Source organism: Paramisgurnus dabryanus, chromosome 6, assembly GCF_030506205.2.
Source record: "Paramisgurnus dabryanus chromosome 6, PD_genome_1.1, whole genome shotgun sequence".
Taxonomy (NCBI): domain Eukaryota; kingdom Metazoa; phylum Chordata; class Actinopteri; order Cypriniformes; family Cobitidae; genus Paramisgurnus; species Paramisgurnus dabryanus.
Window position 1 is genome coordinate 2,569,062 of NC_133342.1, and position 24,410 is coordinate 2,593,471.

Here is a 24,410-nt window from a genome sequence, read left to right on the forward strand (position 1 = left end):
CCTTGAAGTCTATGGGTTTTTGAATGGGTTTTTGCTAAATAGCCTGAAATAAGGTCTGTGGTTAACAACGCCTCTAAATATTTTCACATTTTGTTCTATGACATAAAATACACCAGTTATAATCTGCTTGTGATTTTTTTTAAACTTTATTGTGTCTTAAAAACGGGGGTTGCTAACAAGTTGCTAATAGGGACTACATCCTTGGCAGGGAGTTTAGACGTTGGCCTTTCTGGAGAAGTTTACCTTCAGTTAATATACATAACGTTATATATTTAGTCTTTTCAAATTGTAGTTTTTCCAAATATTGTTGTACTGTGGAGAGACTGTAGTTTGACATGTTTTGTCTTGTCCGGAGATGCAACCACAAGTCGTCGATGAAAGATGCTCGTTTACCATCCAATGTTTCCCAGCGGAGACTGTTTGTGCCGTAAGGTAAGCTAACACAACGATGATTTCCATGTGAACACCGTATTTACTGCCTTAAAGCTATGGTCTACGATTTCAAAGATTGTTCATTATTAATAACCTCGTTTAGATGCTGGTTATGGTTCTACAGTAACATCCTAACAATATGAAGAGAAAAAAGAATTTAAAAAATCCATTCAGTCCATTGGGTGTATGGTAGCAGATAAGTTGACCAATGTAAACTGTCCGGCCGGACAGCTTACATTGGTTAACTGCTCTCATCCAATCCCTGCTACATTTGAAAATCCACCTCGTGCTCGCGTCTCCACCCCATCGCACACCACCCCGCCCCTCTCCTGCCTGCGAAATGAAATTTGTGTCAGTGTGTGGTAGCTAGCGAAGCAGCAACATCTCACTAATGGAAAAAAAACTAAACGACAGCAGCAAGCAGCCCCTGCTTGTCCCTACAGTAAAGGTTGGAAGAAAAAGGAAGTCTGTTGAAGAAAGAGCAGAGGTTAAAAAAATTTGAAAAACGCCGGACTCTAAGTAGAATCAATATATGGTCCGCCATTGAACGTTGGAGGAAGCTTCAGGGAGTTTTGGGGCTGAAAACCGACGCCGACACGGCAGACTTTTGTTGAACAGGTACGCATTTATTTATACTTTTATTGTGTGAGGTGTTACATAAATATCTTTTTATGAGTCTGACAACATGCTGTCGGTCGGCATCGGAATGTTAGCCGTTTAGCATCGCGTATCACGGGTCAAAATAATTATATTTACAAAGATTGTGTGAGGTGTTACATAAATATAGTATTATCAATCTGACTACATGCTGATGCTGCCGGTCGTCATCGGAATGTTCGCCGTTTAGCATCGCGTATCACGGGTCAAAATAATTATATTTACAAAGATTGTGTGAGGTGTTACATAAATATAGTATTATCAATCTGACTACATGCCCATGCTGCCGGTCGGCATTGGAATGTTAGCCGTTTAGCATCGCCTATCACGGGTCAAAGTAATTATATTTATAAAGTAATTTCTTGAAGCTCAGGAGGGGAAACGTATGCCAAACGTTGTTGTGAAAGTAAATAACGTCAATTACAATCGTAATTGTTCATTCCTTCAAGCCTTTATGTGTTTACTGCTCGGTAAATCTCTGTTCTGATGTTTACTACCAGAGATCACAGCTTGAATGAGTGATGTTGTTCAGGTGGTTTCCCGGTGGGAGGGATCAGGTAGCACAGAGGGGCGGGATTTTTTTAAACTTACTAACCGTCTCAGGCTTTCTCGATCGATTTTCAACATCGTAGACTACAGCTTTAATGTGGCCACGACCAAACTTTAATGGTGCATATTGCTTAACACGCTAATGATATGATACTTCGACGGTCAGATAGAATTAAAAAGGCTAAGTTAGCAAGAATAAACTTTTTCATAACAAAATCAACAGCTAAAATAACTTACCTGTGTCTTTCTCTTAAAATATCTTAAAACTTGTTTACTTTGCTGTTTAATAGATTAGATCCGCTGCAGTTTTATTAAAGGCTAACGTTACTTCGAGAAATGTGTTTAATTAAAATATTCAAAATAATACCTGGTTTATTTACTTTTATTCAACTTTGCTTTACCCACTACACTGTAAAAAAATTCCGTAGAAATTACAATGTTATTGCAGCTGGGTTGCCGGTAATTTACCGTAGATTTAAATTTATGTTATTTACTGGCAAGAGTTTGTTCAAAGTTAAATACATTTTAAATATTAACAAGTCTTTATCTTTACAGAATAAAACTATCCAATAACAGCCTTATGCAAAGCATTCTGGGAACCAGAAATCATCATCAACTTTTTCTGTTTTTTGCTTCAGATTTGTTTTCCAGAATTTTTTGCTTGATGCTGTTTTTTTGTTTTACTCTGTAAAGACAAAGACTTGTAAATGTTAAATGTTCATTTAACTTTGAACAAAATGTTGCCAGTAAATAATATGAATTTAAATCTACGGTAAGTTACCGGCAACCCAGCTGCAATTTTTATGGATTTTTTTACAGTGTAATAATAATGATTGTATTTGTAAACCGCACTAGTTAGGCATTAGGTAACAATGATATTAATCTTTGTTATTTTAGTAGTAAATGTTAACTATATTGAATGTGCTATATAAACATGGATGGATCAATGAAGAAGATTAATGTAAATGCTGAAAAACTCTATTCTAATTTAATACAAATATTTTATTGTGTGATTTTTGTAATTTTAATTTGTAAAGGTGTAACTTCCATAAAACTAACACTGCTTATTTTTAATTTATCCTTAGACGAGCTGACCGGATGCCCAGTGTCCATTCTCGCATCTGCAGCTGTCATTTTCCTGCAGGGGATAAAATGTCCCCGTTTTGTTTATATCCACAAATGATGTTCCCACTGGACAAATTTTGGAAGATCATTCATACTCCCTGAGACAGGATAGTATGGGGCTCATGTGCCTAAAAATGTTCCACCACCCATTTATAAAGAGGAGGAAATGGCTACAATTTTCAAAGATGATGAACCATCTCCGGCTGATCAAACCCTCACTATCAATTCTGAGGAACAACCAAATAGAAGCACAACTAAAGAAGAGCTGCAGTCTGGACGAAGAAGAAGAATTCAGCTTGAGATTGAGTTAGCGCATTCCATAACAGAGATTCAACTTCTCAAAGACTAACTCCAAAGGCAAACGAGTAACTGTCATGACAGGTATTCAGCCTTTCAGATGAGTGAAAGTGTGATTCGAATGGAGACAGGATTGCCAGATAGAGATACTTTCAGTGCTGTGTGTGAATATGTTGCTCATTTTGAGGATTCCATTACGTACTTTGCTGGATGGAGGAGACCCAAAGAAATCATCCTTGAGGACCTTGATTAAAATTCACCACAACTATACACACTTGCACTTGCATTTTCCATGTGGGCATTCACATAGTGTTGCAAAAATACCTTCTTTCCCTGTAGAGACTTGTCATTTGAATTATATAGTATATAGTTTGTTTTCAGTTTACTTTTTTATGAAAATAAAGATGTTTACTACAAAACTTGCTGCAATGTTTCTGTGGATCAGTGATTGGAGCATTTTGTTAACTTTTGTTTAATTTTCAGTTTACTTTTTTATGAAAATAAAGATGTTTACTACAAAACTTGCTGCAATGTTTCTGTGGATCAGTGATTGGAGTATTTTGTTAACTTTTGTTTAATTCCCAGAGAACACGCTGATATCTATAGCTTGAATGCACTGTAAGTCACTTGTCTAACAAATACCAAAAATTAAATGTTAAACTATTGTAACTATACACCAGTCAGCTGAGCTCACAGTAATGTGAGATTAAATTTACTACACAGGCTCTCACATTGGGGCTTGTGGATTACCAGGTAAAAATATATAGAAAATGTGAACAAAATTAGTATATATGGTTTAATTATAATATATTGTATTTAAGCATTGATGCTATTGGACAATTCTCTTTAAATTCAACATATATAATTATATATAACTATTATATTAAATGTTTGGAATTAAACTGTGTTCTGTTTGTTCAGAGATCTTATAAATACATAGAAAACTTTATTTAACTCTTCTATCTCTCCATAGTTTTACTTAATGAGACTTGATAAACCTTGTCCCTCATGCTGGCCCTTACAATATCGGTAAGTAAACCAGCATCTAAGCTGCACTGTTATGTCCAGATTTATAGTGGTTCTCTCTCCTCGATCTATGGTTTTCTGTCGTCTAAGTAAGAAAAAGTACATAAGATTGGAAATTGATACGGCAATAGCTAGTGCTTCTGAGATGTTTTTTTTTCTGGCGAATTAGCAAATGGTATGCAAACATACAATCAAACAATGCAGTGAAAGATAATCATTAAAGAGCACCAATTATGCTAATAAATTAGCACGTTAGCACGTTATTGTAATATCCCATAGTACATACATGTTATTAAAACTTGAACTAATGCACTGTGAGTCTTATAAATTGCTTACATACCTCACCGATTTCTGCATGTCTGGAAAACGCTCGGTATAGTTCCTGTCTCCGCCTCCCAAAATGTCTAGTGTATTCGGATTGGTCAGATGACTACTCAACTGTTATTGGTCAACTGGGTTCGGCGTGTGTTTGAAAGGTTACGCCCCTGACTACGCGTGGATTTTCCGGTTCTGACTGAGAGTCACAGGCAACGTAAACAAGCGCTATATTTCTCTATAAACGATGGTGTCTGTACTGCCTTACCACTTCAAGCTCGATCCAGAGAGTTCAGACGGCCGTTACGATGTAAACGATCTCCGTCAATGAATGCGATTGGATTTAACTTTTTTAGGTGTCCTTAGCTCTGCCAGAATGCTAAACGAAGACGAAAATGTGTTGCAAAGACATCCAAAAGGTAATTATAACGTACTACATTACTTTGCAAACTATATGGAAACACCAAATGTAGCACATAGAAGGTTTTATTTGAAATGATTATAAAACTATTTCACTTATTAACATTATTTTACTATAGTAAACTTTATTATAAAAGACCGCTTACATACTATATTACTGTGCAAACTATATGGAAACACCAAATGTAGCACATAGAAAGTATTTGTTGAAATGATTATAAAACTATTTCACTTATTAACATTATTTTACTATTGTAAACTTTATTATAAAAGACTGTTACATACTATATTACTGTGCAAACTATATGGAAACACCAAATGTAGCACAAAGAAAGTATTAATTGAAATGAATGTTCTACGTTATTTCACTATGGTAAAGTTTATTATGAAAAACTGCTTACTTATAAGTGCTATGTTTTTACTTATTAGGTTTTAAGGAGAATGCAACAGGTTCCAGGGCCTCTTACCTGCGTGATTCATCATCCAGGTTTTGCACAAATTGTCTAAATCCCTACACACAGAACATTTATTGTACCGACTATAAGCCTTTGAGGTGCAGGACTAGAGTAAGTTTTATTACATTTTTAAACCAATAACACTAAAGTATCATTATAGTAACAAAGTACCCAAAAGAACAAAAGATGCAACTTTAAAGAAAATATAATAGTCAGTCAAAAGTTTTATTTATTTATTACAAATATATATTTAAATGTTAAACAATATACAAATAAACATACTTTAGTAACCATATTGTGCTCTTGTTTCAAAAATTGTTCAATTCATTTCTTACAGCTATCTATTCAGATAAATGGCATATCAAAGCTTTGTCAGCTGGTGCTATCTAAGACGACACTATAAGGTTATCATCCTGTCGTGTGTTGTTCTCCAGATACGCTTGGAGCTTCCTGATCAGATCGGTCACAATTTTGGCTTCCGACGACCCCTGCACTGAAGATGGCATGCAATCACGTCCTCCTTTGAAGGTCTCTCAAACTGTGATGCCAGGTCCATTGGAATCGGGGTTTCCTTCAGCTTATCTTCAAATACCTCATCAAACACAAGCCTGATCACATCATCCACATAACTGTAGAAATATTGCAGTCAATAAATCTTTTGTTTTGATCATTTATTTCCCTGCTTCATACATTAAGTTTTTAATTATGAATGTATTTGAAATAAAACATTACTGCTTACGGTATGTCATTTGTGTTTTGGGAACATAGCCTTGTACTTTTCCTCTCCTGCTTTTGTTACGGCTTGGTGACATTGTAATGGATGGCTGCAAGGTACAAATACCTGTAAAATATAAACAAGCAATTAATTTATTGTAAAAGTAAATACTACTTTATTTAACACAGTTACTAAAATACTTAAATACCTGCACAGCATTCCAATAAATGAGAAAATCATTTTTTTTTTGCTGCAAATCTGAAATCTCAGGCTACGGACGGCAAAGGCATCCACTGATGATGATGATGGAAACATTGTGAAACGATGCTACTACCTGGGTTCCTATTATTATGCAGAGAAAAAAAACTTTGTCATCATCAGTTATACATTTAAGACTGGTAGTGGTTTCACTAGGTAAATACATAATGTGTTAAACACCTTTGCTCCTCATATGCCAGTATGACTCCTTGTACTGTGTGTAATGATGTTGCATGTTTGCATACAGTGTAGAAGGATGTGTACAGCTGCGGATCTAGGATATAGACAAATAAAACAAACATGTATTCAGTCAAAAAGAAATATTATAACAATAGAGTACTACGACTATAAATCGTTAGACTATTCATTAAAACGTAAATGTATTACATATTACATGGCCCAACATTAGCAACACACATTACGTGTTTACTTCGTTTCAAAATCTAAGAAAGCTTCAAGTAAATACAACAGTAAAATACATATAACTTTAAACAAATCATCTGTACTTAGAGTTTCTTGAGTTTGATCATGAGAACAAATTTTACCGGTAACAGTTTAGCTGGCATTTGTATTTATCTTAGCAACTTAGCAAGTTTGTAAACATGTCTAAACCAACATCGATAAAAAAAACGAAAGCCTGCATAATTCAACATACACGTGTGTAAATATGGTACGTTGTTTATGAAATACAGTATTACAACACAAAACAATTAGCTTGCAAGCTTAGCTCTACACGCACATTATGTTAATCTCCGGTTACCGGTTACGTAATGTACAGTAAAAGGCAAATAATAAACATGAATACTTACAGTCTGTGATCCAGAAGTGCACAGTAATCCAACTTTCAAGAGGAGACGTCGCGCAAATCCAGCTTCGGTTCATGAGAAGCAGTTATTGTGAAAACTCCGTGAACAACTTCTGACTGGATTTTTCCGGAACCGTATTAAACATGATGTCCTCTGTGGAAGTCCATAAAGTGCTATTTTTCCCTCGCATCTAAAGAGACAGCGTCTACTCGAGAGATTTAATCGCTTAAACAATGAAACAAGAGTTTGCAAACAGAGTCAAAGCAGGGACTCCCAACCTCCGCCATTTTAGCTCTCTTCTGACTCGGCGCTCCCCACCCCACCCTCGTCTTTGAGGGCGTACCCAAGCAAAGCAGAGAGGGCTGAACTATGATAATGTTGGTCTTATCTACGTCACTAATCCCAGGAAGTAAACTGTTGCCTACAATCCGAGTGTTTTTTGTAGTCCTCGAACGTTAGAGACGATAACTCGCGTCATCGTTTTCTTTGAGGTATGTACTTTTTGAATATCGTTAGCATGTACTAATGCACACTTACACACAAAAGGATGTTTAAAAACGTGTATCCCATAATAGGTGCTCTTTAAAGTTTATTTGGGACACAATGATCATGCATAATAACCTTAATCACAAAGAAAATAATATTAAGGTTTATATAAACTAACGAAATAATAAACTAATAAATAAATAAAACATTAACACGAATGGGCAATATTTCTCATGAAAAAGTGGATAAGTGTCCATAAACAGCGCAGATCATAATGAGCGAGCGTGTTTTTTAAATAAAGTTTGAGGAAGCTTGATGATGACTTTGATCTGCGACCGGTGCGCTGTAGTCCGTTTATAGCATACCGTTAGCATTTTATATCTGACGGCTTTATTTAGGCTTCAAAATGTATACATTTTCGATTAACTTATAAAGATTATCTTGATAGACAAAACGTGTAAGGTTCATAACTCTTTGTTGAACACAGATCTAATTTTTTTGCGATTTTCCAAAAGTCTATGGGGAAAATGAATGGCTTTTCGATCGAGGGAACCCATGCGCCGCTAACTTCCGGGTTGGCCTACAAAGTGACGTCATGACTTCGGCACTCTATTCCAATTCTCAAGAACGCAAGTACAGAGGACGCATAAAAATACTCGGATGTGTTCTTGATATCGAGGATGCATCGAGTGCAGACTTGCGCGCTGAAATCTGGGGAGGTCAGGTGACCAACAGGAAGATTGCACACATCTCAATTCTCACAAGTGCGTTCTGTGTTCTTGCAACCTTCTGAGTTCGTTCTTCCAAGGTCGCCTGGCAAGACCAATCTTCACGAGAACACAAGTCCGTTCTTTGCATTCTTGGAATTAAGAAACAGCCAGAGTGAGTGAGTGAGTGAGTGAGTGTGTGTAACCAGGGACTGATTATGGCGATGGTGTGCCCTGGACACAGATGTCTCAAAGGCCCCCCTTACCAATTTTTTGTGCAACAGCGTTGCACTTGTATGCACAAGGCTCAAGTGTTGGTTCGCCTCTGCCTGTATGCCCCATCTTACAGGATTAACAATGGCACTAATAAGTGGGGAGAGAATGCACACAATATTCTGTACTTTCACACCACAAATTGTTTTTTTATTATATCTCACCAGTATCTGTCAACATACAACATACTGTACAACATACTCAAAAAGACTCTGACCTCTCCAAATCATATCACAGGAGAAAATTCCATAAATATTTTACATTTCTACATTTAGTAGACATTTCATTACATTTCATGTGTAACTGTCGTTCACCACAGGCATTTAGGGGCTGGACACACCAAAACTTTTAAACGCGGCTGAAAACACACCTGTGTCGAACACACCTACTGTCAGCTCACGTGACCCGCCAGTGGCTGCCCGTGCCAGCCAGCTGAAGATTGAACCCCCTCTCAAAATAAATGGATTTTTTAACAGACTCTAATCAAAGATATTGAACATTTTATTTTTGCAGCAAACTCCGTGATTGTCCAGTATAAAAAGCGGATTTGCAGTGCGTACCAGCATGTTACAGAGTATCTCACTGCCCGGTGAAAATGTGCTGCTGTGTCAGCGCTACACTGAACCTCTGATCATTCAAAGACATAGAGATCAAAAAGAAAGAGAAGAGGAGATCTCCTCAAAAGGAGAAAGTTTCCAGAAGGTCCTCAGCTCCAGGAGCAGTCATGAATCTGTCCTGAACTCTCTGTTTCACACAGATGACCATGGGATCACTCCTAGAGCTGCCATACTGCAGGGAAACTCTGGGAATGGAAAATCTTTTGCTGTGCAGAAGATCATGATGGACTGGGCCATCTGGTAACCTCTACAAAGATCAATTTGATGTTGTGTTTCACTTGAAGTGTAAAGAAATTAACTGCATTCCTGGTAAAAAGAGTTTGTTGGAGCTCTTGAAGTGGAGGTGTAGTTTAACTTTAGCTAAGATCTCAAAGATTCTCCAGCAGTCGTCAGAGAGAGTGCTCTTCATTATTGATGGGTTTGATGAACTCAGACTCCCACAGGACGTTTATTACATGACATCATCCACAGATCCAGACCAGAGATGCACACCTGTGCTCACCCTTTGTGCCCTGCTTAGAGGACATCACCAGGCAAACTCCTTCCTTTTGGTCACCAGCAGATCAACAGCTACAAACACTTTAAGCTGTCTACTCTAGAATCCTCAGCGTTTCACTGAGATTATGGGCTTCTCTGAAAGGGGGGTGGAGGAGTATTTCCAGAAGTTCTTTCAGGATGAGGAACTGTTTGGGAAGGCTTATACGTTGTGAAGTCAAATGAAACCCTGTTCACTGCCTGCTCCATTCCTGTTATCTGCTGGATCATCTGCACAACTCTCAAGGAAAGATTTAAATCAGGTGTCGAGGTAATAAGAGGTTTAGAAACAACCACATCCATATATGTTGACTTTGTGTTCACTTTACTGGAGCATCACAGTCAGGGTTTGAATCAATCTGTCCCAAACCTGCTAATGAGTCTGGGTCAACTGGCAGAGAGAGGGATGGTGAAACAAGAAGTTTTGTTCGATGTGCAGACTGTCCATAAAACAGTGCAAGATCCTGCATGCTGTCCATTTCTATGCAAGTTCCTCTTTAAAAGAAGAATCCAGCAAGAGACAATGTTCAGCTTCATGCATCTCAGCTTTCAGGAGTTCTTCACTGCCCTGTACTATGTCTGTCTAGATAAAGACCAGGCAGTGATGAAACTTAGCCAGACTTGTTATTTAACTCATAACATGTGTCACCCACCACAGTTGGAAGATGTGGTAAAGTTTGCTTTTGGTCTATTAAATAAGAACTTGCAATGCAGATTTAGGAGACATGGACTGTTTGTTCATCGAAATGCACAGGCCTATCTAAAAGATTGGGTCCTAAGGCTGCTATGGTCCTATAACTCCATTTATTTTAAATTGTCTCTATGAACTCCATGAAAACATTGTTGTAGAACAAGTTGTGAAGATCTGGGATAGGATTAGTACATATGGTGCATACTTAAGAAGAACTGTTGGGCTCTCCTGTACTGTGCTCAGTGCTGCCACAGCATCAAAGATATCTCAATGTGTGATAGCAAATTAACACCTGACAAGTTGTCTATGATTTTGCCTGCTCTCCAGAAGTGTGAGAAAATATAGTAAGTACTATGATCCAAAACCGCCTCCCAGTGGGTACATAGACAGTTAAATTCAATATATATTCAAAGTCAGGGTCAATCCCAGGGAATACGAAAACTTTACACCTGACAAATGCATGAAACATGACACTAAATATTAAATTCTATGTTTTATTATCATGCTGGCCATGGAATAAAGCTCTTGCATTCTAAACAAATGTCAAATACATTTTACGCCAGATATAGTCACTATAGTCAATTGAGGAGAGCAAAAATAAAGTATTAAATTAAATTGTGACACATTATACCCAAAAATTGTGGACTACCAGTAAAATTTATAAAAAATAAATTGGGACCCAAAATTGATGGACACTTTGAGCTGGCCATGTTTTGCTGAAGTGTTTTTCTTTAATTGCTATGTGACCTTTTTACACCACAGACTGAACAAAATTAAGCTTTTTTGGTAATTAGGTTGCCTATATTGGTATTATCTAATTGTGTACTTGCAGTACATTTAATATCTGACAGCTACTCAACCTAATTCATTTATGAGAAGTATGGTCAAAACCAGTGAGATATCAAATAGTTTAACTCTTAGTTCATTGTGATCATATTAAAAATGTTCAAGGTGTACGAATAAAATTTTGGTTTGACTGTATGTCCGTTCAAACTAATTTTAGCACAATATGAACGTTTAAACCATGTGTTCTTTCTGTCTCTGTTAAAGAACTCTAAATGTAAAAGTGAGTGATATAACTTAAATAAGTTATTCATAAGTATAATTACATTGTTAACATGTCATGTAAACTACATTGTCACTACAGTAATGTTCTGAATTTTATTTCGAAGCTTGGATGTAGAAAATCCAACAGACTCTGATCTCATTGATCTGATGTGTGCAGTCACAGGAGGACAGACCCAAAGGTAATGTATTTATTACACATACCCAAAATAAATATTTTAAACCCACGTGCACTTTAATTCTTCAGTGTTGGCATTTAGTAACTAAACCTTTTTTTGTGCTGTGTTTTGCAGTATTGATGTTCACTCTTTAAACACCATTCCTGCGGATGAACATTGTTCTGTTGAATCATTACATCTGTCAATCAGTAATGAAGCGTCCAGGTGAGATGTTTAATAGCAGGCATAGCTGCTTAAATAGACTTTTGTCAAAAACACATAATTGTTTCCTGTTTAGTAGCCATAATACTTTGGTTAATATCTCAGATCTATCTAACATAGCTGCCAGTAAAACACTATTAAAACAGAATGTACTGTAAAACCTACACTGTTAAATAACATTTAAGATCTCTTATCACCACTAATGATGCCCATAACCAAAGACTAAATATTGTTAGTTTACAGACTCATAATACCAACATACTTTCAGTTGCTCTTACTGATACTTTGTTTTCATTTTCTTTTTAGTGTCCGCATAGGTTTTTGTTATAATGTGGTACGGTCACTTGGTCTCACTTTACCACGGTCAGAGGCTATCGATTGGGCAAAGCTTTTTCAAATATTTCACAAGACAGATTTGGATGCCTTTACGTCTGCCGTCTATTCTGTGCCTAAACTAAAAAGGCTGGAACTGGAGGTTGGCTGTCTGAATGAAAGCTTGTCTGTTTGGACCCTCTCCATCAGCCAAAATTGCCACAGTGTAAAAGAACTCAAGTAAGTAAATTTATATTTGTAAGTCAAGATGATGTATATAACGCCTTTTGGAAAAATGGAAAAAGTATTAAATATATAGTATATAGAGTTAGGCATGGGTCGGTATAAGATTCTGGCGGTATGATAACCTTTAGCAAAAAAAAAAAAATACCACGGTTTCACGGTGTTGCGGTGTCATTTGGATGACCATTGCAACAGTAAAATGTGTTATTTTCAAATGGCAGTTAAAAATGAAGCCTTTAAATTATAATATTACTTTAAAAAAATATATAATATTTCCGTAATGTATATTAAACGTAAACATCAAATCAATCACATGACTTAATGATTTAATGAACTTTGTATAAACACAGCTCATACCTTGGAGACGGTATCACAGAGCATTTTAGTGGTTTTGAAACCTTGACTGTTTAAAACCTTTGTATACATTGAAACCGGTAACCGGCCCATGCCTATATAGAGTAGAATATTTTGTATTATAGCAAATTTTATTGTCTTAATAGAAAGATTATTTTCTGTTAAAATGCTTTATACTTTTCTGCAACTTTCGAATGTTCAGTCAATTAATTTGATGAATAACAGGAGGCATGTTATTTTAGACAAGCCTTTCCTTGGAAATTGCAGGAGTTTTACATTACATAAAGAATTTGCAATAATAACCTGAACAACTGTGTAAGGGCGTTTTCATATTTCATATTTGCTTTGATTATAAATGTTAATGCTGCCACCCAAACTTTGTTGCACGCTAGACAAGTGAACCGAGATCGGTGAAAAGGTGGGTCTCGGTCCGCTTCCAAATTAACTTTGGTGTGGTTCCACTGATATGTGAATGCACTTGGACCAGAGACAGCACAACAAACAAAAATCAGGATGTAATATTTCAAGACGCAACACTCATAATGGTGGGATGAGCAGTACATCAAAAACAAAATGAACAGAGGGCATTTGGAGCAACAAAGAGATAAAAAGCCTCAACAACATTTGGTCCATTGAGCATATGCTGGAAAAAATGCACAAAATGCTTGCGTTTTTAAAATGTTTAATGATAGTAAAATATAAGATCTGAGCTGGTAATAATGCCACCGTATAAAGATGCATAAAATGAGCATGTTTACTCCAGCATGTAGCATTGTTGCTGTGAATGTTTGGAAGTTCCGTTACATAAAATTTTTAGGTTTCGCTGATAAAATGCCAGTGTGAATGCGAAACAAACCAGGACTTATTTTGCAAGTTTTCCCACTTAGAAATCATGGAGGGGTCTGAAATTGTCATCATAGGTGCATGTCCACTGTGAGACAAAATCTAAAAAAAATCCAGAAATCACAATATATAATTTTTTTTACCTATTTTTTGTATGATACAGCTGCAAATAAGTATTTAAAAAAACTGTTTATCAGCTAGAATTCTGACCCTCAAAGACCTGTTAGTCTGCCTTTAAAATGTCTACCTCCACTCCATCTATTATCCTAAATTAGATGCACCTGATTGAGGTCGATAGCTGCATAAAGACACCTGTCCACCCCATACAATCAGTAAGAATGCAACTACTAAAATGGCCAAGACCAAAGAGCTGTCCAAAGACACTAGAGACAAAATTGTACACCTCCACAAGGCTGGAAAGGGCTACGGGGAAATTGCCAAGCAGCTTGGTGAAAAAAGGTCCACTGTTGGAGCAATCATTAGAAAATGGAAGAAGCTAAACATGACTGTCAGTCTCCCTCGGACTGGGGCTCCATGCAAGATCTCACCTTAACCCCATTCACACAGACCTCTGGTCCCAGAAAATACCCGTAAAATTGCCAGACAAGCGTCTGTGTGAACAAAAACTCGTTCCGTTAATCTTCTGGGATCGTTGCCGGAAAGAGGACCTAGTAAGATACGCGGGTAACCCTCTGTGTGAACAGAAAGCCGCAAGAATGCCGTAATGGGCGTGTCGAAGTGAGGACGCGCGCGTCATCATCACAACACAAGTCATGGTTCAGCTCCTTACAACAAGAGATAACATGCATATAAACATTCACCACGAGAAATGGTGCAAACTAGATTGAAGCAGTTATCAGGAAATTATAAATGAGACGCATAAACAATGACGCACGTGCCGTAGTGAGGACGCGCGTGTCATCATGGCAACATGAAGTTGGTTCAACTCTTTAAAATGAGGGATTTACAACATTCACCACGAGAAATGTCAGCAAACTGGACTGAAGCAGATATCAGGTAAGTTAGCTCGTTACTTACTGCGTTGAAACGGAGATCATTCAGCAGCATAAAAGAATATCGCGTCACGTGCTCATTTGAGCTATAATACAGGAAAATACCCGCGCGTCATCCTAACAAGATATATGGTTCAGCTCCTCAAAATGCGGGTTTTAAATGCATATAAACAATCACGATGAGAAAAGTCTGAAAACTGTATTAAAGCAGAGATCAGGGAGCTCGTCAAATATCCACTCTGAAGCTGAGATCATTCACCAGAATAGAACTATGCATTCACGCGCTCCTTTGTAGTCTTATTATAAACAAAAATGCACGCGAGTTGTTTCTGGAGAGAGAAATAATAAAAAATATGCAAACTTCAGACGCTGCGTAGAAGAGAGGGCGGGACTTTCAACAGGTCACGTGTCTTTCCGGGACCGGGGTAATCATGTCAGTGTGAATGAATAAAATATCAAACTGTCCCGGAAAATTCCAGGATGCCTTACCCGTGTATCTTACGGCATATCTGTGTGAAAAGGTCTCTTGTGGGGTCTTAATGATCCTAAGAAAGGCGAGAAATCAGCCCAGAACTATATGGGAGGAGCTGGTCAATGACCTGAAAAGAGCTGGGACCACCGTTTCCAAGGTAACTGTTGGTAATACACTAAGACGTCATGGTTTGAAATCATGCATGGCACGGAAGGTTCCCCTGCTTAAACAAGCACATGTCCAGGCCCGTCTTAAGTTTGCCAATGACCATTTGGATGATCCATAGGAGAAAGTCATGTGGTCAGATGAGACCAAAATTGAACTTTTTGGTCATAATTTCACTAAACGTGTTTGGAGGAAGAAGAATGATGAGTATCATCCCAAGAACACCATCCCTACTGTGAAGCATGGGGGTGGTAGCATCATGCTTTGGGGGTGTTTTTCTGCAGATGGGACAGGGCGACTGCACTGTATTAAGGAGAGGATGACTGGGGCCATGTATTGTGAGATTTTGGGGAACAACCTCCTTCCCTCAGGTAGAGTATTGAAGATGGCTCGAGGCTGGGTCTTTCAACATGACAATGACCCGAAGCACACAGCCAGGATAACCAAGGAGTGGCTCTGTAAGAAGCATATCAAGGGTCTGGCGGGGCCTAGCCAGTCTCCAGACCTAAACCCAATAGAGAATCTTTGGAGGGAGCTCAAACTCTGTGTTTCTCAGCGACAGGCCAGAAACCTGACTGATCTAGAGAAGATCTGTGTGGAGGAGTGGGCCAAAATCCCTCCTGCAGGTGTGCAAACCTGGTGAAAAACTGCTGGAAAGGTTTCACCTCTGTAGTAGCAAACAAAGGCTACTGTACCAAATATTAACATTGACTTTCTCAGGTGTTCAAATACTTATTTGCAGCTGTATCATTCAAATAAATAGTTTTAAAAAAATCAGACATTGTGATTTCTGGATTTTTTTTATTATTTTTATTATGTCTCTCACAGTGGACATGCACCTACGACAGTGTTCTTCACTCCCAATCCTGGAGAGCCGGTGCCCTGCAGAGTTTAGCTCCAACCTTTATCAAACACACCTACCTGTGATTTTCTAGTGCTCATGAAGACATTGATTAGCCTGCAGGTGTGTTTGATTAAGGTTGGAGCTAAACTCTGCAGGGCACCGGCTCTCCATGGTTGGGAGTGAAGAACACTGACCTACGATGACAATTTCAGACCCCTCCATGATTTCTAAGTGGGAGAACTTGCAAAATAGCAGGGTGTTCAAATACTTATTTTCCTCACTGTATATGGTCCGAACAGTGTACAACCACTACTAACCAACATCGTGGGCCCTATCTTGCACCCAGCGCAATTGACTTTGTCAGTGACGCATGTATCATTCGTATTTTGCGCCGGCGCACAGCGGGGTTTTTCCCTCCACAGATGCACGTCAGCAAACTAGGGAATGAACTTGCGCTCCCTGGGCGGTTCAGCGCAAAAAGGAGGCGTGTTGCGGCGCAAACCATCTCTTATGCTATTTTGCAGTTTCAAAAAACAATTGCGCTACTAACCAAAAAAAACTAGTCTAAAGTCAGTGGCGCGTTGCGCGTGGTTCATTATGCTATTTTAAGGGCGCATGCTTGACCATAATGTATAACGTGCACAACGCGCATACACTTTGCTTATCTAATCTACACAGATGCAACAGTTATTTTTGCAAATCATAAATTGTTACACTTAAAAATATTAATACACGAGATAAGGGGAATCATAGTGGTGAGCATTGTGGTGATAGTTTTTATTTATTCTCATGCAAATAACGATTAAAATATTTTCATAACTTTGTTGTGTGGCTGTATTACGTTTATTTTATGTAAATAATAGTTTAAATGTTTTCATAAGAAACCTTAATGTATATGAACTTGATTTGTAAGAGTACTTTGGGGTTGGACCTTGCTTGCGTTTCTTGGGTCCGATTTCAAAGCCCCCAAACCCTTTCAGCGGTGAGGGTGGACGCAGCGATGTCCTCTGCTGGCGTCAAGTCCTGAGGCAGATCCACCTCCCGTTACACGGCGTGCCCGATTTATGCTGGCAAGCGTGGGATTCCCCCGTACAAGGACGTCGGTCTCCTCGGCTGTGAACCGCTCCTGGCGTGCGCCTGGTAAATCCGTCATAATAATAGCATCCCGCCATGGAACTTGCGCCCTTGCGTTTAAAGGGAATGTTGGCTAGCGTTCTGATTGGTTTATTTGACGTTACGCCCAAACCACACCTATGAATAATGAACCTACTTCAGACCAACCCCTTATTGATTTGCGCCCGGCGCAAGAGTTATTTCTCACGCCGGGAAAATAGCAACAGCGCCCAAGATCCGCCCACAAACTCACTTGCGCGTTGCGCTTCGCACTTGCGTTTCAGATCGTTAAAATAGAGCCCCGTGTCTGGGTTGCGTGTGTGTGGGGTGGATCCATCAACAGAAGGTCCAGATTCCATTGGGGTAGGGGCGTGTTTGTTTAGGTGATTTCAAATGTCAACATTGGCTTTCAGAGATCGTGGACCCTGCCTTTAAGTCACCACACACCTACAAAATCGAAACAGTGACATCCTTAAGATTGTAGCTGGACCATTACAAGAAAAGCTATATTAACAGAATTGACAAAATACTAAGATCTGCTAATGTCATACCAACCCTAAAATCTTGTTTAATCTGTTTAATGTGTGTGTACTGCAGGATACAGGCTGATTTTTTACTGGATGAGGGAATCAAGGTCCTGCAGAGGTCACGCACAAGGCCAAACTGCGCTATGACATTTACCGGGTTTGTACTGATGCACATACAGTACATTTAGAAAGTATTTAGACCCCTCTCACTTTTATCAATGTTGTTATGTTGCAGCCTGATATCACAATACTTTCAATTTGATTTGTTTCCTTTCCTTTAATCTACACCCAGTACCCCATAATGACAAAGTGAAAACTGTAAGGGGCGGTTTCCCGGACATGGATTAACTAAAGCCAGGACTTGGCATTAGTTTAATTAGGAAATATAACTAGTTGTAACAAACATGCCTTACTAAAAACATTACTTGTGTGGATTTTGAGGCAAAACAAAGGGCACTGATGTATTTTAAAATATTTCAGTGCAAGTTGTTTTAAGTTTGGACAACACTTGGTATTAAGATGTGTTTTCATCGATCGGATCACAAGTGGACGAGAGAGACACATTACGTTTACACCTGGTATTTTAATCCGTCTCTTTTGTCCACTTTCGAACGCTTTTGTCCTGAATACTGTGAGGGGGTGGTCTGTCGAGACGGTGGGCGAATCTCTCTGCTGTCATTTAAACGTGAGCGGGAGTAATTATGAGTTTATATGGACGCAAACTAATATGTCGAAGTCGGCTGCTTGTTTAGCAAGTATACATGCTGCACAGTGTTTGGTACGTTTATATGTTGGAGCTTTCTCTGAATTTTCAGCGCAATTGATGAAATAGGATCGCGCAACTTTCACGCTTTCAAAACGAGACTACGGAGAACACCCGCAGTAGTTTTATCAATAAAAGGCTAAAAATAGCGCTGTTCACCGTATGTTCACGCCAGAAGTCAAAAAAAGACGTAAAACTTGTGTTTAATACCTCAGATTAGATAAATGGGCGGAGAGAAGGCGGTCGCGTGTGGCTGTTCGAACACATTCAACCACATTGCGTTCCGCAACTCCAAAGCGATCCGATCGAAAGTGGTTTCGACTACCTCTGGATGTGGTTGAAAGTGGTCGAAAGTGGACGCATTCAAAACGTTTTGAACACCGTTTACACCTGGCATTAACGTCGTCCACTTGTGATCCGATCTACGAAAACGCATGTTAATGCCAAGTGTAAACAGCCTCTAGGACTAGTCTACACTGCAAAAAAATTATTTTCAAGAAAAAAAAAATTCTTAGTATTTTTGTCTTGTTTTCAGTAAAAATATCTTCTTAATTCTTAAAATTCTTAAATTAAGATGCTTTTTCTTGATGAGCAAAACGACCCAAGACATTAAGTCATATTTGTGCATAAAACAAGCACAAAATCTGCCAATGGGGTAAGCAAAAAATCTTGAAAATTTTTCTAAATCACTAAATTCAAGATAAATTCAAGAAAAGTGTGCTTACCCTATTGGCAGATTTTTTTGCTAGTTTCATGCACAAACCACTTAAATTTGATATTTATGGTCTAAAAACTAGCCTTTTTTTCTTGTATCGTTTTGCTCATCAAGAAAAAGCATCTTGATTTAAGAATTTAGATATTTTTACTGAAAACAAGACAAAAATGCTAAGAATTTTTTTTCGTGAAAATATTTTTTTGCGGTGAAGGTGCCTGCCATTTCTCTTTATTGTTGTTGGGATGTTTTACTGGGTGCGTCCGAAAGCTAAAAAGTGCTGCCTTCAGAAGTCTCATTCAAAAAGATAAAATGGCGGTCAAGAAGCAGCTGGAGCACAATGTAAAAACTTTTGATTGCATTTTATAGAGAAATTAGTATTGTAGTTTTTTAAACATTTTCGCTGCTCTATGTTGATGTTTGGGTTCCGTTACGCTGCCTATGAAGGCTGTCTGAATGTTTTTCACAGAGCTGCCTTCATGCTCAAGCACTGCTTGGTCGTCCGCATTCGGTCCAAAATTAGGTAGTACTCGTACAACTGAGTAGCACGAAAAAATATTGAGAAAAGTCACTCCACAACAAACAATTACACAAAAGCAATAGACAGCATTTGCACAAACACTATGGTTTGAAAGCTGCACGGACGCATGCACATGCGAGAATAAAGGTATCTAAGGTATAAAGGTATACCTGGCCCTTAATAAAGGTATACCTATATACGCGGAATAGATGCAGCCTAGATCTTTACTGGAGTCCACATGTAGTTATAAATAACCATTAAATTACCTTAGTTCAAATCATAGCTGAAGAGTATCAACTACTACACTGAGCTAACAAAAAAGTAATACTCACTAATTTATTTTTGGCATCATCTTGGCACAATTATTATTAGTGAGTGACATTTTAATGCTTTCTATCCTTTTTCCACATTATTACACAAATAATATAAACACTAACTGTACTCTGTAAAAACACTGTCAGGTTTGTAAAGGACTCAGTATTTACTGTGATTTGTGCTGTGTGGTTTGTAATGCAGATTCAAATGCAACAACAAATTAAAAAAATGCACACTTCATGAGGAAAGGGACCTAAGCTGCAACCAGCAGTTGAAGATTTCTGTGAATTGTCGGGGCTTTGCTGATGAGACTTTGCGAAGGTAAGTTAGATTAACAGAAAGATGGTTTTAATAAAAATGAGAACTGTGATATGCCACCAGCCAACAAATATGTACTGTTTTATATGATTCATTTTTAGGTAGTTACCATGAAACATTCTGCATGGAAAATATTGCTTTCTATATTGATGCATTTATAATGTATGCAGTACATTTATACTTTTATCAAATTACCAATTTACATGTAAATAACATATTTTAATTTTATGAAAAAAAGTTTAATCTCAAATGAATAATGTGCAGTCAAATTGCATAATTGTGTAAACATGCATTGTACGTAATGTGTAGTCAGCTGGTTTTTACTGCATAAATTCCTTCAGCGTGATACAGGATGATGTTTTCTGTCCAAATCACCCTCTTCAGAATTTATTTTGTGAATGACTGGGCTGATTGTACTTTATGTCTTATATATTAACACTAAACAGATTTCTACATTTGTCTTCTGTCTCTTGTGTCTGATTAAAGGCCTTTGTTTTGGGACTAAATCTACAGTTTGATGACTAACAGAGAACTACAGAGGCTTGACGTCTTAGAGCTGCGGCTGGGGATGTTCATGAAATTCATGCAGTTTGATTTGGTAATACAATGTTTTTAATATTGTACGAAGAATGGCTAATTGACTTTTTAATATGCAATTTAATGTGAAATTAAAAAGACAAAAACAAACGTTGCTTTTATTGTTACCTCATTTGTAAGTTGCATTGGACAAAAGCGTCTGCTCAATGACTAAATGTAAATGTAAGTATACTTCATATTCCCAGGAAATCATAAACGTTGTGTGTCTTCTGATAAAAATGTGTAACATTCTGTAATTTTTCTGTAAAGCACATCTGTAAACACGTTAAAGTTTGTATTCTGACATCAATACTAATCTAATACTAATTGAATCTTTATTTTTCTATAGTGTTTATATATATATATATATATATATATATTATAGTTTTATTTTTAGTCTAAATGAAAACAAATAGGTAAACTCTGTTGATATTTTTTGGTGGGGTGTTTGAATATTACTTAAGTTTTATGCATGACATCCCCACATGACTTAGTAAAGTGAATTGGTTGGGCTATGCATTTATATAAAAATGTTTTTATGCTGTTCACAAATTTATTTTGATTTAACACGATTAATGAAGTTTCTGTTTCAAACATAGTTGCATCATTTTAAACCGTATTGATATTGTAACTTCTTAACTTGTTTTTATTTTGAAAGAACATGATTCAGTCAAGTATATCAAACATTAAAATAAGGAGGAGACATTTTAATGTTTAGTGTTGTGTTGGTATGTAAAAGAGTTTGTGTTATGTTGCCGTTTTAAATTAAACAAATTGTTTTTATTTAAAAAAATGTGTTGTGTTTACATGATTCAGTCATGCTGTGTCTAAATGAAGTATTTGTTTCATTTTCATGTTAAGTAAATGTGATTCTGTCATGTTCTATTGACATGAAGTAATTAAGTAAAGCTTACATGTTAATTTCATGTTGAGAAAATGCAGTCAATCATGTGGAACCACTGTTTATGATTGAATTATGTTAACCCAAAGTGCTAAGTTAAGCTCATGAAAAATGGAGGCAAAAACAAAAGTGTTGCGTATGCGGATGACGCATTGACGTCGATTCCCAAGCTCTATTACATGACCATACTCCTCCTGAACTTAGTTAAAACAGATTAAGAAAACAAAACATCAAATGAGGCCGTCTCCAGCTGCTCTCTGCATTCCTGTAACCTCTTCAAGTTCAGTTATAACTTCTGCCCGATATCTGCATAAGAACTCACTCCGTGCTTGACTTCATACGGGTCAGTGTGTTGAAACTGTGAGCTTGAATAGAAAATATCAGAATAGATAATATACCTGAGCTGTTTGTTGATGTTTAAATGGATCGTCTGTATCACTACAACTCCGATATTTCTACATGAAGTACTTAAAACAGGTTCAAATGTCAGGGATTACAGTTGTTTGGGAGTAGGGCAGGTGTTATTTTGTGATCTAATGGATCTTTAAATGGGAATGTGGCGAAGCTTCTAGACACAAAGTTCCCTCACACAGTTTGGTAATTCTGTAAGGAGCTCACAATTTAAACTTATGACTGCAAAGGCTAATGGTTTCTTAAGAAACTAAAGTTTGATTGAAGGTTGTTCTGTCTTGTTTTCACATAACATCATGTTACGAACTCTCTAAATGTTTTTTAATATTTCATTCATATCTGTATTTCAAATGTTTATGTTTACCTGGAGTAAGATGCTGGGTTTGTTGACAACTGGAAGTCATGTGACCTCATTCCTTGTCTGTTCCGCCTCTGTTACTGATCAGCCAATCAGTTTAGCAGAATATTTCTATCTACCCCAGATTACGTCTCTCAGAGTACTTGTTTTGTAGTTGGAATTGGAAAATGTGTAACTATCTATTATTTCTTTCAATTTAGTCCCAAATCTTTTGAATTTAGATGTTTACACTCCTGATATTGGTAAAGAACCTAATGAAATGTAAATTACAGGACATGACAGCCTTTGCATTATTTTCAAATGTATTGCTTTTTGGGTGTTTTATCTCTTTTAAACATAGGACCATTTAAATCACTGCTGCGTTATTAGTCCTAAATTCATCCCCTTTTTTTGAGCATGAAGGATAATAAATTGCTGAACTCCATACATTCAATAAAAATTGAAAATGAAAAGCTATTTTTTATTACTGTGTAATAGTAACTCCATTACTGATTGACAGAAAGTTTCCACACCCGAACAGGTACTGGTTCATTCCAAGAGAAATAATGTGATTTTGGGAAATTCTGGTGTAAGGTGAGGGGTGGAAGAGAATGAAATGACTTAAAACACTTTTCTCGATTGACTGCATGACGTGTGATTAAATCAATATTCTGAAACATGACGTCTCCTTTGAGACCGTATGGGGTGGTTTCCCGGACAGGGATTATTTTAAACCAGGACTAGGCCTTAGTTTAATTAGGAAATATAACTAGTTTTAACAAACATGCCTGGCGTGCTCGAGGCAAATCAAAGGGCACTGATGTATTTTAAGATATGTCAGTGCAAGTTGTTTTCAGTTTGAACAGCTCTTACATTTATTTTAGTCTAATAGTCTAATCCCTGTCCTGGAAACCCCCTGTGCTTCTACCAGGTATATATTAAGTGGTGGAAATTTGCTGGGTGACTCTTGTTCAGGTCACATTTTAATATGTTATATACATATTTAATATGTAATATGTTTAAACTGAATGTGTCAAGACACGTATAGAACACACAGAGGCAAGGATCCAATTGCAGATAACAAAACGTTTAATAAAGATCAAATAATAGACAGAGAAAACCACTGGGCTAGCCAGGGAGATAAACTGGAGTAACACACGGGGAATCCAACCACCGCTCTGCCGATAGTAGATATTCCAAGAAAACTGTCCAAAGTTCTCAGCCGCTGTGAAGAAATAGAAGAAAGAAGTCTCAGTCGTGCACTGAAGATCGCGCGCCCAGCGCTGTGTAGGGAACCACCGATTCGGATCGGGGAGAGATGAGATGACAGCCCGGCAGTACAGCCGGCTGAAGGCTGAACACCAAACGATCCGACACAGTGCTGCTGGACAGCAGGGATTACCAGTACTCTGGACAGCGAACAGCATGAAGTCCGATAGAAACAGCAGAGCGGCGGAGAGGAGCTCACCCAGTACTACAGGGCAATGGCCACACACGAGAGACAGCAGAGCAGAAGACCGGCAGGGCAGAGAGAGGAGAAATAATCCACTGAAGCGGAGAGGAGCGGAGGTGCTGTAGTCCTAATAAGAGGAGACGAGAGAAAGCAGACAGAGCAGGCAGAGCAAAAAATAGCAAAAAGACAAAAAGGTAAAAAAATATCTTAATCCAACAAAAACGGCGAACACGACATGACAGGACTAAAGCAACATAACAATGACGAACTCGCAAGGAGCAACAAACACAGAGAGCTTAAATACCAAACGAATGGGGAGGCAAATGAGAAACAGGTGAGTGTCGCAGGTGAATGAAATCAGTGATGATGATAAGATCGCCCCGGTGGCAGACGCGCACGTGAGAACTGTC

The 24,410-nt window shown here is 37.8% G+C and overlaps 1 protein-coding gene and 2 long non-coding RNA genes across 5 annotated transcripts; 2 read left to right on the forward strand and 1 right to left on the reverse strand.

The window, feature by feature from the left end:
- Positions 1 to 14: 14 nt before the first annotated feature.
- On the forward strand, positions 15 to 23,198 carry LOC135744124 (NACHT, LRR and PYD domains-containing protein 1 homolog). 3 transcript variants are annotated; one of them, XM_073814881.1, is made up of 7 exons: positions 15 to 432; positions 11,536 to 11,610; positions 11,722 to 11,811; positions 12,115 to 12,360; positions 17,765 to 17,851; positions 20,206 to 20,325; positions 20,809 to 23,198. In XM_073814881.1, exons 1-7 carry the CDS (start codon positions 356 to 358, stop codon positions 20,825 to 20,827), a joined length of 714 nt encoding a protein of 237 aa, XP_073670982.1. In that variant the 5' UTR covers positions 15 to 355; the 3' UTR covers positions 20,828 to 23,198. The 3 variants fall into 3 exon arrangements, with proteins under 3 accessions (XP_073670982.1, XP_073670984.1, XP_073670983.1); XM_073814882.1 differs by lacking the exon at positions 15 to 432 and adding an exon at positions 10,505 to 10,707; XM_073814883.1 differs by lacking the exon at positions 17,765 to 17,851.
- Positions 2,441 to 6,014, forward strand: LOC135744215 (uncharacterized). Its single transcript, XR_010530684.1, has 2 exons — positions 2,441 to 5,387; positions 5,711 to 6,014. It is a non-coding gene; the product is annotated as an uncharacterized lncRNA (long non-coding RNA).
- On the reverse strand, positions 5,495 to 7,581 carry LOC135744210 (uncharacterized). Its single transcript, XR_010530678.2, has 5 exons — positions 7,059 to 7,581; positions 6,430 to 6,523; positions 6,200 to 6,333; positions 6,016 to 6,117; positions 5,495 to 5,905 (listed from the first exon to the last, which is right to left on the reverse strand). It is a non-coding gene; the product is annotated as an uncharacterized lncRNA (long non-coding RNA).
- Positions 23,199 to 24,410: the final 1,212 nt, after the last annotated feature.

What these genes read in the sequence shown, in the direction of transcription:
- LOC135744124 (XM_073814881.1), top strand. Translation starts at nt 356, where the DNA reads ATGCAACCACAAGTCGTCGATGAAAGATGCTCGTTTACCATCCAATGT. An exon ending in ACAGGAGGACAGACCCAAAG is followed by an intron (nt 11,611 to 11,721) that starts GTAATGTATTTA and finishes TGTGTTTTGCAG; the next exon opens with TATTGATGTTCACTCTTTAA. An exon ending in CACAGTGTAAAAGAACTCAA is followed by an intron (nt 12,361 to 17,764) that starts GTAAGTAAATTT and finishes TGTGTACTGCAG; the next exon opens with GATACAGGCTGATTTTTTAC.